The sequence below is a fragment of the Carica papaya genome, chromosome 5, assembly GCF_054855325.1.
Source record: "Carica papaya isolate Zhongbai chromosome 5, ASM5485532v1, whole genome shotgun sequence".
In the NCBI taxonomy this organism is placed as follows: Eukaryota; Viridiplantae; Streptophyta; class Magnoliopsida; order Brassicales; family Caricaceae; genus Carica; species Carica papaya.
The window spans coordinates 4,472,966-4,490,758 of NC_142313.1; the positions used below are offsets into that span (position 1 = coordinate 4,472,966).

At 38.1% G+C, this 17,793-nt stretch overlaps 2 protein-coding genes across 5 annotated transcripts in view; one reads left to right on the plus strand and one right to left on the minus strand.

Annotated features, from left to right (window-relative positions):
- The first annotated feature begins 13,340 nt into the window (after nucleotides 1-13,340).
- Nucleotides 13,341-15,007, plus strand: LOC110819407 (WRKY transcription factor 23-like). The gene is made up of 3 exons (XM_022048576.2): nucleotides 13,341-13,934; nucleotides 14,075-14,218; nucleotides 14,428-15,007. Exons 1-3 carry the CDS (start codon nucleotides 13,537-13,539, stop codon nucleotides 14,849-14,851), a joined length of 966 nt encoding a protein of 321 aa, XP_021904268.1. The 5' UTR covers nucleotides 13,341-13,536; the 3' UTR covers nucleotides 14,852-15,007.
- A 1,835-nt stretch (nucleotides 15,008-16,842) lies between these two features.
- Nucleotides 16,843-17,793, minus strand: part of LOC110807375 (flowering time control protein-related / FCA gamma-like protein) — a 44,796-nt gene continuing 43,845 nt past the window's right edge. For all 4 annotated transcript variants that reach the window (XM_088219543.1, XM_088219542.1, XM_088219541.1 and 1 more), the window contains exon 15: nucleotides 16,843-17,279. The gene's annotated coding sequence lies outside the window, so the exon portion shown is untranslated. The remainder of the gene's footprint in view (nucleotides 17,280-17,793) is intronic.

Sequence of the window (17,793 nt, forward strand, 5' to 3'; positions counted from 1 at the left end):
ACTCACTCCTCCATCTCTCGACCTCGTTGGGCCACGCACACACACAAACATTTCCACCTCCCGTCACCACCATCCGTGACTCATGCACCCTTCTACCCCTCTCGGCCTTGCTAGGCCACACTCACATACATATCCCCTCCCTGCTCCACCAACATCAGCAACTCAACCCGCCCCTACCAACGGCCTCCAAATCTCCCCTCCCAAACCGCATGCTCCCATCTCCCCTTATACCATGCTAGTCCCAAGCATTCTAACTTACTAACTCCTACTGACCACATTACTCCTCTTCTCCCATCCAATCCCCCTCAAATCCTGCTTCCTAGTCCCCTCTGCCGTACCTTCCAGCTCCCTTCCCTCTCCCACTGCCCCCTACCCACTACCTCCCCCATCCTCCTGCCTCCTCCCGGTTCCTATACACTTTTGCCTACCTAGGGCGATTAACCTCTCAGCTTGCACCGTTTCACGCCACATACACGCCCTCACCACCGTGCATTTCGGGGAAACACATCACCGCCTATTAACGGCTCCCTCCACATCCCCACCCACGCACACACCACACACACACCTCTTCTGTCCTCTCGAGTTTTTATCCCACCCGCGCCCCCTAGATTGTTCTCTCACATCCTCCTCACTCTGTTCTACCCGTACCACCCCCATCCTTCCCCACGGCTCCCCCCACACGCCCCCAACACCGCCATACTTTCCCTTCTTTCCCCGATCACCTCCGTGAGCGCGCGGGACAACCCCACGCTTACAGCCTACCTTCACTGCTCCACTCCGTCGCGCCATTGCCGACGCCGCAACCTGCAACCAAATTTCTCTACACACACACACCACACCAAACAACTCAAATTTTCACCGTACCTCCCGTTTCCATCCTCCTTCTTCCTGCCGGTCGCGTCGTCCGTCCACGGCCTCCTTCCCTCTCCCTTCTCGCTCCCCTCCGCCCCGACTCTCTCCTCTCTCCTTCTGGAACTTTCCTCTTCTTCTTCGTCTCCGCTGTCCTCCTTCCCTCCTTTTCTCTTTTTCTCTTTTTCCTTTTCTTTCTTTTTTTTTTTCTTTTCTCCTCCCTTTCTCCTTCTCCCTTTTCCGACCTCCTTTTATACTCTGCCAGCCTACCCCAAAACGACATCGTTTTCCTACATCCCAAAACGACGTCGTTTTTCTTTCTTTCAAAACGACGTCGTTTTTCCCCTCTCTAAAACGACGTCGTTTTTATTATTATTATTATTTTTTTTTTCTTTCTATTCTTTCTACTTTCTAGTCCTTACAGATTGCTTATGGTTCAAGGCAGTTGAAAGTACATGAGAGAAATTACTCATCGCATGATTTAGAGTTGGCTGCAGTGGTTTATGCACTGAAATTGTGGTGGTATTACTTGTATCAGGAGACCTATAAGATATATACCGATCACCGATGTTTATAGTATTCGTTCACATAGAGAGAGCTGAATACACGAGAGAGATGATGGATGAATTTGTTGAAAAACTTTGACGGTAAAATTCGGTATCATTCAGGAAGAGTACAGGAATGTTGACACATCTAATGGTGTCTGAATGGGTCCTATGGGAAGTTATGCAGTGGGTAGAGATCCGGGAACGGTTTATAGGGAAATATGTAGTTTGAGGGCTCAGCCGACTTTAATTTAGAGGATTAAGGCAGGCCCATTGAAGGATACAAAGCTACAGGCAATAAGAGAAATGGTCAAACAAGGAGTGGCCACATAGTATAGGGTACATAGTGATGGGATACTCAAGCTTGGGACTCGGATGTGTGTTCTGGATAATGCGAAGTTACCAAAGGAGATCCTTATGAAAGCTCATAATATCATATTTTTCATACACCCGGGAGTACCGAGATGTATAAAGACTTACATAAGTATTATTGTTAGAAGGGACTAAAACGAGATGTTGCAGAATTTGTGTCAAGATATTTTATGTGTTAAAAAATGAAAGTAGAACAACAAAAGCATGGGGGTTTGTTACAACTGTTGCCTATACCAGAGTGAAAATGAGAACACATTTCTATGGATATGATTAGATTGCCAAGAACTCTAAGAAGCATGATAGTGTTTGGGTGGTGGTGGATTGTTTAGTCAAGTCTTCGTATTTCTTGTCAACGAAGGTATTGAACTCAATTGATCAGTTAGCCAGATTATATATTAGAGAAGTAGTCCGATTGCATGAAATTTCAGTTTTCATTATGTCGGATAGGGATCCCAGATTTACCTCTAGGTTTTGTAGGAGTCTACAGCATATGGTAAGTACTAACTTAAATTTCAGTACGACTTTTCACCCACAGACTGACGGACAAACCGAGAGAACCATACAAGTGCTGGAGGACATATTGACTGAGTGTATTATTGAGATTAGGGAAAGTTGGGAAGAGATGATACCTATGATAGAATTTGCATATAACAATATTTATCATGCTAGTATAGAAATGGCTCCTTACGAGGTCCTTTGTAGTAGGCCATCCAGGTCACCCATTTGTTGGTATGAGGTTGGGGAGAGGTAGCTAGTGGGCCCATAATTAGTAAAAGAGACTACGAAAAGGTGGCAATGATACGACATAACTTGTGGGCGGCTCAAAGTAGGCAAAAAGAGTATGCGGACAACCGAAGTAGAGACTTGACTTTTGAGGTAGGAGATCATGTATTCTTGAATGTATCCCCAATGAAGGGTTTGCTGAGATTTGGGAAGAAGAAAAAATTGAGTCCCCAGTTTATAGGTCATTTCGAGATTCTTAAAAAGGTAGGGATAGTGGCTTATAGAATAACACTTCTTCCGAAGTATGTGGGGGTCCATAATGTATTCCATGTCTCAATGTTGCGAAAGTATCAACCTGACTCGACACATATTATACCAGTCCAGTAACTTCCGTTGGAGAGGGATTTGACCTATGAGAAAAAATCGATCGGTATCTTGAAAAGACAAGAAAAAAAATTGAGAAGTCGAGTAATACCTATGGTGAAAGTGTTGTGGCAATATCACAAGAACGAAGAGGCAACATGGGAACGGGAGGATGAAATGAGGACTATCTACCCGCAGTTGGTCCAGGTAATGTGTCAAAATTTAAGGGTCCAAATTTTTGTTAAGGGAGGGTATTGTAATATCCTGGTGGAGTCAAAGAAGATAGAGAGAGAGTCAAATAAATGAGTTGTGAGGATTAGAGGGTAGGAATAGATGGGTAGGATTTGATGGAAAGAATAAATATAAAAAGAAGTGGAAAAAAAACGAAAAATAAAAAGAAAGGAGAAGAGAGGGAATCGAGCGACAGAAAGAAAGAAGAGGGAAGAGGGAAAAGTGAAATCGGTCAGTGGCCGATTACTGCTGAAGTGTGCGGCCGTGCGCAGTCGATGTGTGTGTGTGTGTGTGGCAGTGTACAATCGGCGTGATGATGGAGGACTTGATGGGTGTCTGAGTGATCGTACATTGCCGTTGTGAATACTTGTATGGCCAAGAATAAGCCGGTGTGTGTGCGTGGATGAATGAAGCTGATGGTGGAGTGATGGAAATGTGGTGTGTGTGTGTTGCCAAAAATGTCAGGGTGCGTGTGTGGCGAGAGGTAGGTCGATGAGTGGGTTGTGTTGCAGAACTAAGAGATAATGGGCAGTGTTTCGAGGTGAAGTAGGAATAAAGTCGAGTGAAAGAATGTGAGGGTACGGTGAGAGAGATAGGAGGATGGGGAGTGGAAAATCCTATAGTGGATTTCCAAACGCGTGTCTATATTATATTTGAGCATTGAATTTCTTTTATTGAGTTAGATTATGCTCATTATATATTTCTGCATAAGCAGTGAGATTGGAAAGCCACTGGGAGATCCCTCTCAGGAGAAACAGGAAATGAGAGAATTAAATGTATAATAGATTGTACAGGACGCTTATCCGTTTAACACTAAAGTAGTGACTGAAAACATACAACAAGTTCTTTATGTAGCTTTTTCTTCTCGTTATTGTAGAATCGAAATCTGAATGACATATATATTATTCACTAATTTTGATTACACAGGATGTAACTAGATTTGAAGATTTGCGACGGTGATGCATTGGGATATGAGGTGTGGGTTCTAGGGACATTTTGAATGTCACAATATTACTTCATAATATTTAATTCAACATGTTTAAAGCATAACTTATTATTAGTATTTAGCGAAACTTTAGTTACCAAAATGAATTTTGTTTCAGTAAATTAGTAAATTATTACAAACATTCTGTACCATCTAAATAATTTTTTTTAAAGTAAAGTATATTTAATTAAAAAAAAAAAAGACAGTTATTACGGGTCTCCGAAACTACAATGCATGGAACATGCAAATTGCTAGAAAAAATTTATTTTTACGGCAAGAATAAGAATAAAATATATTTATAGAGAGAAAATGTGAAGAATAAAAATAAAAATAAAAATGCAGTTGAATGCGAACAGTAGCCAAGACAGTATTCAAAGGTTTGACCAGGGGACGATAAGTCAGACATTGCAACATAAAAGAAGCCAAAGACTGATGACCAGAGTCAATAAACAAGGCCGGTGACTTTTCATTACCAAACAAATTTTAAAATTCTAATAAATAAATTTTATTATAATTATTATTATTATTATTATTTTTTGTAAACGTATCCAAGAAGCAACTCTAAGTCAAACAGTCACATATTTTAATATATTTTATTTTTTAATTTTAAAACTCTCATATAAAATGTCGTGATAAGTAAGTATGTTTGAATTAAATTATAAACTAGTTTTTTTTAAGCAAGGTATGATTCTCCAATCACGGCGTACAAGAGGGCACGTTGAGCAGGGCGGGTGACAGGAGCGTGAAACTACGCCGTTTGATGAACCACGTGGACGGTGGCACGTGGGACCCAAAGTAAAGAACGACACGTGTGCGATTCACAGATGATTTAAAAAGGTCTCTGCATCGATGTGCGGGATTGATATGGGGACATCGGCCCGTGTATCGTGCCACTTTTCTTTTTTTTTTTTTTTGGGGCATTGTTCTGTCCAAATGTTAATTTTAATTATCGTGATTAATACTAATTATTAATTATATACGTTTTAAGATTAATGTTGAGTTAATTTTTTTTTTTAAATAAAGAAGTTGTATTGATTGATTGACTCCTAACTGCATTATAATTAAAAATGATTGACAAGATATGTCGAGTTTGTATATTAATTAAAAATATATATATATATATGGTAGATAAGATAGTGGGTTTAAGATTTAATGGTGATACGATGTCGGATTGGACGGGTATTCATAGCATATCTCTAGTGATAGCTACAAATTAATAATGATGTTGGACTGATTTTAAATAGAGCAAATTCCATGCCGGTGTCACGAGCTACCAAATTGGTATAGCCAAAAAAGTCATTTTTAATAATCAATTAATTATATATTTTAAATAAGATTATATTTAATTAATTAATTAATTAATCACGCCAATTGCCACTAGGTACTTTTACCTACTAGTCTAATTAAACAAACAAATTTGAAAACCCTTCGCGCTCTACTCGTTTTGTTTTTTGTTTTTTTTTTTAATTTAATACGTATTTATTTAATTTGAATTAAAAACTAATTTAAAATTTATATCATTTGGGTTTTTTATTTTTACATAAATTAAATTATAAAGAAGGTAAAAAGTAAATTTTAAGATGGTAATTTTATGGGAGAGTAAAAATTGAAGAGAGTATGGAAAAATGGAGGTGAAATAATTAAAGTAAGAGGATGAATAAATATTTACCTGATAAAGAAAAGTGAGAACCCAAATTATTGAAGCATGCAAAGCATAGTTGGGGTTACACGCAACTTCTATTCTACGGTGGACCCTACTTTTTTTTTTCTCCCCTTCTTGGGTACCCCACACGTGTACCAACGTTTGCACGTACGAAATATACTTTCTATTTTTTAAAAAAATATATAAAAAAGAATAAAAAAGGGATTAGCAATTTTCAGCAATGTTTTTTTAGAACAAAAATATTATTCAAATTAAAATAATAGTTTTATATTATAACACGCCCCAAAAATTTGGACCAAAATAGTTTAATAATATTATTAAAATAATTTAATTTTAATATTTAGTGAATTTTTAAAGAAAATTTGTGTTTTTGATGCACTTAAAAATATTTTCAAAAATTATGGTAAAAATAGAAATAAATAAGCACTTATTTAAATAAAAGTGAAAATAATGAAACTTTAGCTACATGGACTGCCATGTTAGCAGCGCGGCTGGTCGCCTTGCGCCGCGTGGCAGATACGTGGGCACGCGTCCACACGGGAGGCCATGTGGGTGATCTGCGTGCTAGCAAATATAACGGCCTAAATCTTCTCTCGCGCACGAACAACCCAAATTCGTTTCAGGCGCGATCGAATGATTCTGATTTCATCTTATCGTGCGGTCTAGATTTATTCCCCATATAGGATTGATTCAACGACTGAGAATGAACCATGTCTCCTCGAACAGATGGTTGGGATTTAATGAAGATGAGTATTTAAACTTCTCTTCCATAGAAAACCCTAACCCTAGCCACCAAGAGGAGATCAGAGAAGAAGAAGAAGGGCAGCTAGAAGCAAACTAGCCGCCGGAGAAGAAGACCAGTCGTCGTTGCTGCCGCACCGGAGCCACCACCGACGTCGGAGAGGTAATTTTTTCCCTTTCTCATTCGGAATTCAAGTCTAAACCTCCCCACATCCATATCTGTAACGCCCCATTTTTTTTAAGGGCGTAGTTTAAGACAATTCTGCGCCCACACACGAAAACGCTATTCCAAATCTACCACAAATATAGAAACCTTACTGCGAATCTATTACTCAAAATCACGATAAACCTACAACCCTACATGAAATATCACAATCAATGATAATTTCACAAACTCCTAGCAGACCCACTATCTACACTACTACTAGTTATTACACACTCAATCATGCCAAACGACGAAAATATTATTGCCCGGTTCCTCTATCTACTAGGCTCAGAAATCAGCAACTCCGATCCCGACTCCATCCCTACTCCATCTGTAAATGATATGGAGTGAGTATATATAACTCAGTACAGTAAAAATTAAGTTACAGTCATCATACACAACAATAGGGAACTCAGATGTCCTATATGTACTTCACCTACTTAACATAATACTTACCCTTGGTAATTTAAAAGATAATGCATGTTAATTGCGACCGCCCTTCGACGTCTCCTAACCGTATAAATACACTCACTCGTCACAAGTATCGGCGACCATCAACAAACCGTCTATCCCTCAACCCCTAATAGGTCACGTACACACCAAAATACCATTCTCACCGGTCACCAGTATCAGCGATCACCAATAAACCGCCTATCTCTCAACCTCTAATAGGCCACACACACACACATATACCATTCCCACCCGTCACCAGTATCGGCGACCACCAATAAACCGCCTATCTCTCGACCCCTAATAGGCCACACACACACACAGATACCATTCCCACCTGTCACAAGTATCGGCGACCACCAACAAACCGCCTGTCCCTCGACCCCTAATAGGCCACGCACACACCCAAATACCATTCTTTCCTGTCACCAGTATCAGCGCTCACTAAATAACCACTTACCTCTCGACCCCTAATAGGCCACACACACAAACAGATACCATTCCCACCTGTCACCAGTATCGGCGACCACCAATAAATCGCTTATTTCTCGACCCCTAATAGGCCACACACACACACATATACCATTCCCACCCGTCACCAGTATCGACGACCACCAACAAACCGTCTATCCCTCGACCCCTAATAAGCCATGCACACACCCAAATACCATTCTTTCCTGTCACCAGTATCAGCGCTCACTAAATAACCGCCTACCTCTCGACCTCTAATAAGCCACACACACACACAGATACCATTCTCACCCGTCACCAGTATCGGCGACCACCAATAAACTGCCTATTTCTCGACCCCTAATAGGCCACGCACACACCCAAATAGCATTCCCACCCGTCACCAGTATCAGCGACCACCAACAAACCGCCTATCCATCAACCCCTAATAGGCCACACACACACCCAAATATCATTCTTTCCTGTCACCAATATCGGCGACCAAACCCCTTCTCGTCGAAGTCTCCCCACCATCACCACTATCGGCGATCAACTTACTTTTTCTAGGTAGTGACAACCAATATCGGCGTCCTCTAATGCTACCAACTCAACACAATATCATCTTGTCCGTGCATAAGACACGCACTAGCACTTCACACACTCACACCTGTAACGTTTCCTTGCCAACTATAACATTTACAGTAATTATACCAACCTACATACAACTTAAACTCTCACACCACACAGCTACACCACTCATCCCCTCTCCCTACACAGAGAACGCCCATACCTCTATCCCAACACTTCATTCCCCCAGTCTACAGCCTCCTTTTTCTCCTCCCAAATCTTCTACATCCACACACACTACTACCTCCCTTAAACATATCCACCTCACTCGCCAAATCTCTTCTTCTCTCCCCATCCACGGCCTACTCTAGATACTCTACTATCAAATCCAAAAATCACTTCTCTCTCCTCCCGTGGTCACCTCCGCAAACCTCCATTCGTGCTCACACAACATCTCCTCCCTCTCACGAACCTCACTCACACACCACACATCTCTCTTTTTCTCATCCCCCGACCCCCCCTCCATACGCCTCCATTCACACTCACCAACTCCTCTCCCTCACAGCCCACACTCACACACACCACACTTCTTCCCTTCCTTCATCCTGTGACGTAGCCTCCTCCATACGCCCCCGTTCACGCACAACATCTCATCTCCCTCACTGACCGCACTCACACACACCGTACTATTTCATTTTTCTCCATCATTGACCCAGCCTCCTCTATACGCCCCCACTCACACACCACATCTCCTCTCCATCACAAACCACACTCACACACATCGCACTCATTCCTTCATCTCCTCCCGCGGCCTAATCTCCCCCATGCGCCCCCGCTCACACACGACCTCACCTCTCCCTCACAGGCCTCTCTCCCACGCCATACTTCTTCTTCTTCCTCCTTCCGCGGTCTCCTCCGCACACCTCCATTCACACTCATACCAACTCCTCCACATACAGCAAGTTTTTAAATCCACATCCGCTAAAAGGAAGCTTAAAATTACTGTACCTCCCATTTCTATCTTCCTTTCTCCCACTGATCGCACCGTCGCCGTCCTCTTTCTTATTCTCTCTCCCTTCTCGTTCCTCTCCGCTTCGGGTCATCTCTCTCTTTCTCGAACCTTCTTTTCCCTCCCTGCTCTCTCTCTTCTCTGCTTTCTCTTTTCTTTTTTATTTTTCTCCCTGTTCTCTCCTTTCTCGTTCCTCTCCGCTTCGGCTCCTCTCTTTCTTTCTCAAACCTTCTTTTCCCTCCCCTACTTTTTCTCTTCTCTGCTTTCTCTTTACTTTTTTTTTTCCTCCCCGTTCTCTCCCTTCTCTATTTTCTCTTTTTTTTTTCTTTCCTTTCCCTTTTTTTTTCTCTTTTTCTTTTTTTTTCCAATTATTACATATACATCCCCCCAAAAAAAATTTTGGTCCCTCAACTTTTGTCAACTTACCTCCAAAAAGTTCTGGATAATTTTGCCTCATCTTGTCCTCCCATTCCCACATTGTTTCCTTATTCGTGTGATGTCTCCATTATATCTTCACCATAAGAATCACTCTACTCCTCAACCTCCCTTCTTGTCGCTCGAAAACCCGAATCGGTTCCTCTTCATAAAATAAGTCCATTCTCCAAAGGTAACGATTCATACCTTATAATATGACTCGGATATGGGCGATATTTCTATAGTAGGGATACATGGAATACATTGTGAACTCCACTATACCGAGGAGGAAGTGCTACCCTGTACACAACTACCCCCACCTTTTCCAAAACTTCAAACGACCCTATGAAACGGGGACTTAACTTCCCCTTTTTCCCAACCTCAGCAAACCCTTCATGGGAGATACTATCAGAAACATATGATCCCTTACTACAAAGCTTAAATCTCTCTTGTGATTGTCTGCGTATCCTCTTTTATCTGCTTTGGGCCGCTTATAAATTCTATCATATCACTAACACTTTAGCCGTAATTTCCTCCATCATTCCTGGTCCCAACACTGTCTCTCTCCCACTTCACCCCAACACACCAGCGATCTACAGGGCCTACCATATAGAGCTTCATACGGGGCCATCCCGATGCTAGTATGATAACTGTTATTGTATGTAAACTCCATTAAGGGCAATATATCCTCCCCCTCCCCCTCCATATCGATAACACATACTTGCAACATATCCTCCAATACCTGTATCATCCTCTCCGTCTGTCAATTTGTTTGCGGGTGAAAAACTGTGCTGAAATTTAGTTCAGTACCCAAAGCCTGTTGTAAACCTCTCCAATAGATTAATATACAGAACACTAGTAAAGCTTTGATTTTTTTTCTTTTTCGACCGATAGAGGCTGCCTAACCCTATTTTTTAATAGATTTTTATGCAAAATTGCCCAAAATTGGCTAGGTCGAGAGGAGACGCCACCATGAGCGGCAGAGCCAACGTTGGAACACGGCGGCGGCGTTGTGCCAGAACTCTTAAACCGGTCGAAAAAAATTAAAAATACTTATTTTGGCCTCTTTAGAGTATTTTAGAATACGTGACGTGTATTTTTTATTTTCGCAGAAAAAAAATTCAGGAAACCCGAGAACTGCCAGGAAGCGCAGTGAAAAAAATGATGTCTCGAATATCGAACCGGGGTAAGAATCTCTCACCTTTTTATTCTGTTAGGGCAAATTAAAATTTAATAATTAAAAACAGTGTATTTTATAAATATTGTAAATCCCTAATTAATTTAATACAGGTCACCAGTGAAGCAAATAACGGATCAGTATATAGTTTATATGTGTTGTCCATTTATTTATATATTGTCTTAATTACTTACTGTTATATCGGGTGCTTTATGTAACCGTTTTATCCCTATATGTCGATTGATTTGAAATAAATTTTCTAACTACGTTTTCTCTTAGTTATTAAAACATCAATTTATATTGTCTATTTGATTGCCATTATGTTATCCTGAAATTATGGAATAAGATTTTAGTATGAAATCGATGGTTGGTTAATGGTGTGATTATATGTATAAAGGATTTTTTGGGTATCATGAAAAATAGTGTACAGACCCGGTACATAGGGTAAACTCTACCATGGATATTATCTTAGTCAAATGAAGCTGATAAGTTCCATACTGGAAGAGGTTGAGAGATATAGTTCACCATAATAGCAGACGGAGTAGTGAGACGGTGGTACGTTTGACGCTCGTTACCAAACGGGGTATGGAGACGACCAGTTAATTGATAAATTGGATATTTGGTCCACGTATAGGAAAAATTCTTATGGACCCCTATAGGTAAAAGGTAGCGTTTACTATTACTGTTCATTTACATATGTAATGAAGTGTTATCCCGATTATTATATTCATATGTCGGTTTTGAAAACTCATAAAAGTGAGTATAATAATTACGATTTTAAATTAGATAAGTTTACTTATAAAAGATAATGACTCAATAGGTTGTTTTACAATTTTTACTAACATTTAATTTTCTGTATCGATGTTAAGTTTTGACATTCTTATTGAATTAGTGTAGTTTATTCTTTTTATTTAATTATTTTAAATTAAGAAGATCAATATCCGAATGCTGAACAACAACAAGGTTGTGACTAAACGTTGCCTCCTGCATCCCATCAGAGTTGTCCGGCGAAAGTTAACCCTATAGGATTTCAGTCACGTTTTTTTATTTCGTTATTTTAATTTTTTAAAAAGATAAATTCTCGTAATCCTATCATGCATCATGATTTACTGTGTATTATTATTTTATATATTCAATAATTTATTTTTTATTGAGTATCGGACTTTTGCATATATATTTATGTGATTCTAATTTATAGAATAAGTAAAAATACATATTTATTTTGGTAAGATTGGAAATATGAATACGATTCGGTTTGTTCAATTATATATGTATTAAATAGATATAAATAATTAAATTTTATGAATTGAATAAGAATAAAATGTATTTAGACTAAATGGAATATATTAATCAGTACAGTTGGTAATTAAAATAATGTGTTTTTTTTTTTAAATAATTTATTTTGATAATTTGTATTTAGTATTTATAGCTGTAGCGAATATTTTGGAATCAAAATATTCAATGCACTTAAATTTTTTTTTTTTTTTTTTAAAGATTATTCAATGCACTAAATATTGATGCATATAAAAATGACATTATATATGTTAGATTTGGTTTTGATTTTGATTGACTGGACAATTAAATATTTATACATATTTTATATTATAAAAACTATGTATAAAAATTTAATAAAATTTTAAATATTTACACATATATATATATATATATATATGTGTGTGTATGTGTGTGTGTGATTATGCGAAAAGGAAAAGAGAAAAGTATATATAGAGGAGAGGGGGTAATATAATTATGGGTATCGCCGACTAAATTTTACAAGCAGCATTTATTCACACCTTTTAATTTAACTCTCCATGTCTTTCCAATTTCAGCTGCTTTCTTGGCTGCTTCCCCACGAACACTAATTAAATATTATTTATGTTTTATCATCTCAATTTTTCCAAATTATATATATATATATATATATATAACTTCGTACGTATGTACACCCACATGCATTTTTTTTTTTAAAAAAAAAATCATAAATGCAGACCATTCAGATTAATTATTACTCGTCAGTAATTAAATTTTATAAAAAAAAAATTTGTGGGTAATTCTGGTCTGGGTGTCCAAAATATATAAATATATATATATATATATTTATGTTTAGACATGGGTGGCCCTCAATTTTCTTTATTAAAAAAGGGAAAATAATATATACATAAACATTATCCTATATCTATATATATATATATATATTAAAAAAAAAAGAAAAATAAAATATTATAAAGAGAGAAAAAAGAAAAGGGGAACGAGTATCTCAAAGAGGATTCATTTGATGATCGACCAGTTCACACTTCGATCAACTGAGCCGTAAAAAAAATATTAAAAAAATAATAATAATTAAAATTAAAATCACGTGTAGGAGAAGGCGACGAACCCCGTTCTCATTGAGGAACCGGTTAACGGTTGAACCGGTCAAAACCTACGTATGAAAGGGTGGACCAATTACAACTGACTACTTGACCTCGTGCATTGAATAGTTAACCGGCACTGTGACTGTCCGTACGTAAAGTTTAACCTACAATTGCCGGTATAATCTTCTTGTCCCTCCCACCCTCTCATCCCAAAAAAAGAAAAGTACCTCACCGTCTCTTCTCATCCCAAATCTCACTTTCTTCTTAACATAAAACTCTCTCTCTCTCTCTCTCTCTCTCTCTCTCTCTCATCCACTTTATATTCCAAATCAACCATAACTTTCTCCCTCTTTCTCAGTAAACAAACATCACTCTCTATCCGTAACGTCTGCAAGGTTTGTGATGCGGGTTTTGTGGTGGGTCTGATTGATCTGAGATATGGAGACAAAAGAAGGGATGTTAAAGATGGAGAACAGCTTCGGGTGTTCATCCTTTGCTGATTACATATCGGGCGGTAATTATCCACTGCAAGGTGTGTTTGATTTCATCGAAGGAGATAAAAGTTCTTTAGGGTTTATGGATCTCTTGGGCGTTCAAGATCACTTTAACTCTTCCCTATTCGATATGGGACAGCCGCCAGCTACTGTAGTACCCAGTTCCGAGATGAATCAAGTAGCAGCTGCAGCGATGAGTAGAAAGATGGAGCCGACTGAGGCGTCGAATCCGCCTGCAACGCCTAACTCTTCCTCGATTTCTTCGGCTTCGAGCGAGGCTGTGAATGATGAGAAAAAAGTGGAAGAAGACCAAGAAGAAGACCAGAAGAAGACTACGAAACAGTGAGTTTTTCCTTTTTACCTTTAAAACATGGGTTCGATGTTTTTAATTTATCTCCCTCATAATAATTACAAAGAGATATGGGTTTTATGAGGTTTCTGAGTTTTGAGGTTTAAAACTGGTGTTAATGGCGTCTGTATAGATTGAAAGCAAAGAAGACAAACCAGAAGAGACAGAGAGAACCGAGATTCGCGTTCATGACAAAAAGCGAGGTTGATCATCTTGAAGATGGGTACAGATGGAGAAAGTACGGCCAAAAAGCTGTGAAGAACAGCCCATTTCCTAGGTACACACACACACACACACACACTAACTCCGATCTTTATTAATTAATCTCGATTATGAAGAGCAGATAGCAAGTTGCTTCTTCTACAAAAAGTTGTTGACTTTATAATTGGTGCATGTTTATCAGTTACGAAATTAATCTCCATTATTTTCCCATTTTTAGTAAAAATTTGGAACTTTAACTTCCAATTTCTTGTTTATTTTACACAGGAGTTACTATCGTTGCACCAGTGCCTCGTGTAATGTGAAGAAACGAGTAGAGAGATCTTGCAGCGATCCAACCATTGTAGTGACGACTTACGAAGGTCAACACACTCATCCAAGTCCCGTCATGCCTCGTCCCACCTTCGCCGGACTCGGTGCTCCACCTCCACCTGCAAATTCCCTAGGCGTCTCCGCAGCCGCTGGCTTTGGTTTGCCAATTGAAACTACACTTAATTCCCACTATCAACAATACCATCTCCCACCCTTTGTCAATACCACCTTGTCACCATCGAGGTTCGGGTCATTTTCTACGAGTGGCGGGTGTGTGGTTAATGATCATCAACGACGCCGTATTTGTACCGCTGGTTCTGCAAAAGACCATGGACTTTTGCAGGATATTGTGCCATCACATATGTTCAAGGAAGAATAGTAGTAGTAGTATAGGTCAGTATAAAGATAGAAGAAAATCTCCCCATTGTTTCTCTGTACTTTTTTTTTTTTTTTTTTCAAAAAAAACTTACTGACTTTCGTGGTGTAGATGAAATGAGGAAGAAAAGAAAATGAAAAACAATGTGTTGGTATGTAACCATCTTCTTGGCTAGCTAGTTGACAGATATGGTGATTTTTCTTGCAGAAGAATCCACCTCTTTTTCATCTATATTTATATATTTATATATATATATATATATATATATATATACACACTCATTTTCATATCCTTCTTTCTTTCTTTAAATAGAATCCTGTGTTCCACTCATTTTCATTTCCTTCTTTCTTTCTGCACGTATTGAATGAGGCTATATATATGTATACGTATACATATTATATACGTACGGTGATGAGTGATTCACTGGTAATATGTTAATGATCTGGGTTGTCGCCAATTTAATTCTCTTCTGACCTTGATTTGTCCTATATCGTTGTTTTTGTTGTGGAAGGAATGTGCATTAATTAATCTTTATCTGCTGTTATGGATTTTACTGTAGGGAAAAATCAATATAAGAACCTCTTTTTTTTGGTCTCGAAATCTTTTAACTTGTTGGGAAGAGACTCCATTTGCAAGAACATTAATGGGGTGTTCTTAAATTTGCATGGGGAAGAAGCTGCAATTTGGAAAAGGAATAAAAAACTCAACTACTACTTACCTACTTTTGGCTTGTCGGATTCCATTGACTATTTTTATTCATCTGGGTTCTATCTTTGGTTCATGGAAGGAATATGGTACTATTCTGTATTTGTGATATATATATATATATACACACACGGACACATATTTACATATATATATATATATACACACATATGTTCATACATAGGTGTTTATATGTATACATACGCATATTCATTGTAGGATATGGGTAGGGTTTAATTGGGTTTATTCTTCTAATTTTGGTGATTAGTGCCACACAAATTCAATTGCTTTGTGTATTTTTGACTGATTGTATTCTACTGGCATGTGAGATTGTCATTGCTGGGGAATATTTGATGATGTTCGCTCATCTGCAAGACAACAAATTTGTTGAGAAATTTGGTATTATACATTTTCCACGTTTGGAAATTTGCCTTGACTGATCTTCGGCAAATTAATGCTTTAAAATGAATTTTATATTCTAATTTAAACCCATTTATTTTGTACCCTCTAATTTCATGTTTAACATTCAAATTCAAAATTAATTTTGATTATGTCACAAAAAATATCTTTTATCTGTAGGATTTACTTATTGTGGAATGAAACAAAGTGAAAAATTTATAATTTTATAAAATCTGACAAATTTTAATTCCATGGTCATTTAAGTTATAGATTATGATGGAGATTTAAATTTCACTTTATAGCCAAAGCAAAATTAACATATATTACGATGTACTTGAGAAGATATTATAACTCGAAATTTTGTGACATTTTTTTTATAAAAAAAGATAAGAAAATTCATCCAATTTCACATCAATCGGGGTAACAATGTGTAAAATAGGAAGCAATTCCCAATGTTTGTGAGCAAGAGAGGCCCACTGGGTATCAACCAATTGCAAAGCTAAGAAACAAAGCCGTGCTCTAGAAAATCTCATGTCTTCTTGTCTTGTAAACGCCCAACAATCTAGTTCTTTAGAGGCATAGCTCAACCCCAAAAAGCTACTTGTAGGAGTTAATGCTGTAATCACTGTATATATAGGATTCCAAAGAGAGCGACAGCGAGAGGTTCCTAGTCATTATTAAGAATACAAGAGCTGCACAAACAGTGATGAGTCCCAAAAAGAACAACACGATCTGCAGAAGTGAAACATAAATTATTTCTTGTAATGGGTATACACACACACTGACATGATATTCCAATAAAATTTATGGAAGTGTTTATAGGATAATAGAAAAAGGGATATACATCAACTTATATCAGTTATAAAAAGTAAATTCAAGAAACGACAACAGAACAAACTAGCTGTATTATTGAAATGAAACAGGTACTCAAAGTCTCAACTTATATATGGCTTTGCCAAGAATGAGGTACTTGGAAGGATTTGGGACTCGGATAAATGAAAAGTGAGATTGAATTTGCTATCTAAACTCCTAAGCAGAACCAATTTCTGAAGGCAATCATGCTAAAGCCACACAAGAAATTTCTCTTGTTTCTGAACTCCTGATCTGTAACAACTAAGTTATCTATAAATGGTATATGACACATTTTCTTCTTTATATGAACAATTAGAACCGATCCTAGGGAAAATTCTAAGCAAATCATGCGTTGTTGGAAGAATCCATCACAGAGAAAAGGGTACCGCGATCCTCCTTCTAAATCTGGAATATGCTTTAAGATCACTTTTCCTCCAGCTCTCCTTTGGCTAAAAATTGTTTCCCACACCTGTACCTGCATGAGAGCAAGTTCTCACTGATGAATAAAAGGTACATATTAACAGATGAATAAAAAGTTGGATGAAATTTCACAATTTTTTTTGTCTAACAAAACCTTGCATGATGTAAGTCCGTCATCAAAAGGTCCCTTTTAGAGGGAGAACAAGAAAAATATGAGTTGAGAACAATTGCCAAGATTTGAAATCTTTTAGACCCTTATAGAACCTTGAAAACTATCATCATCATGATAGGACGACCACGGCTGAATGAATGCCAAAGTTGGAGGCTTTATAGGATTGACAGAGGGCAGTTGCAGTACACCAGATACTTGGATGACCATGATCTATTTGGGTTTGCCTATGCTCCAACATGGAGTAATGGCACATTCTGGTCTCAAACAGGTAAATTAAACTCCTAAATGCTATACCATGCACAACACATTTGTATCCTGAGTTTGAGCAAAGTAGATTTGTGTACAGCAAAAATTCCTCTTGAACAGACATGCAGTAGCTGAAATGTTAAAACCCTTT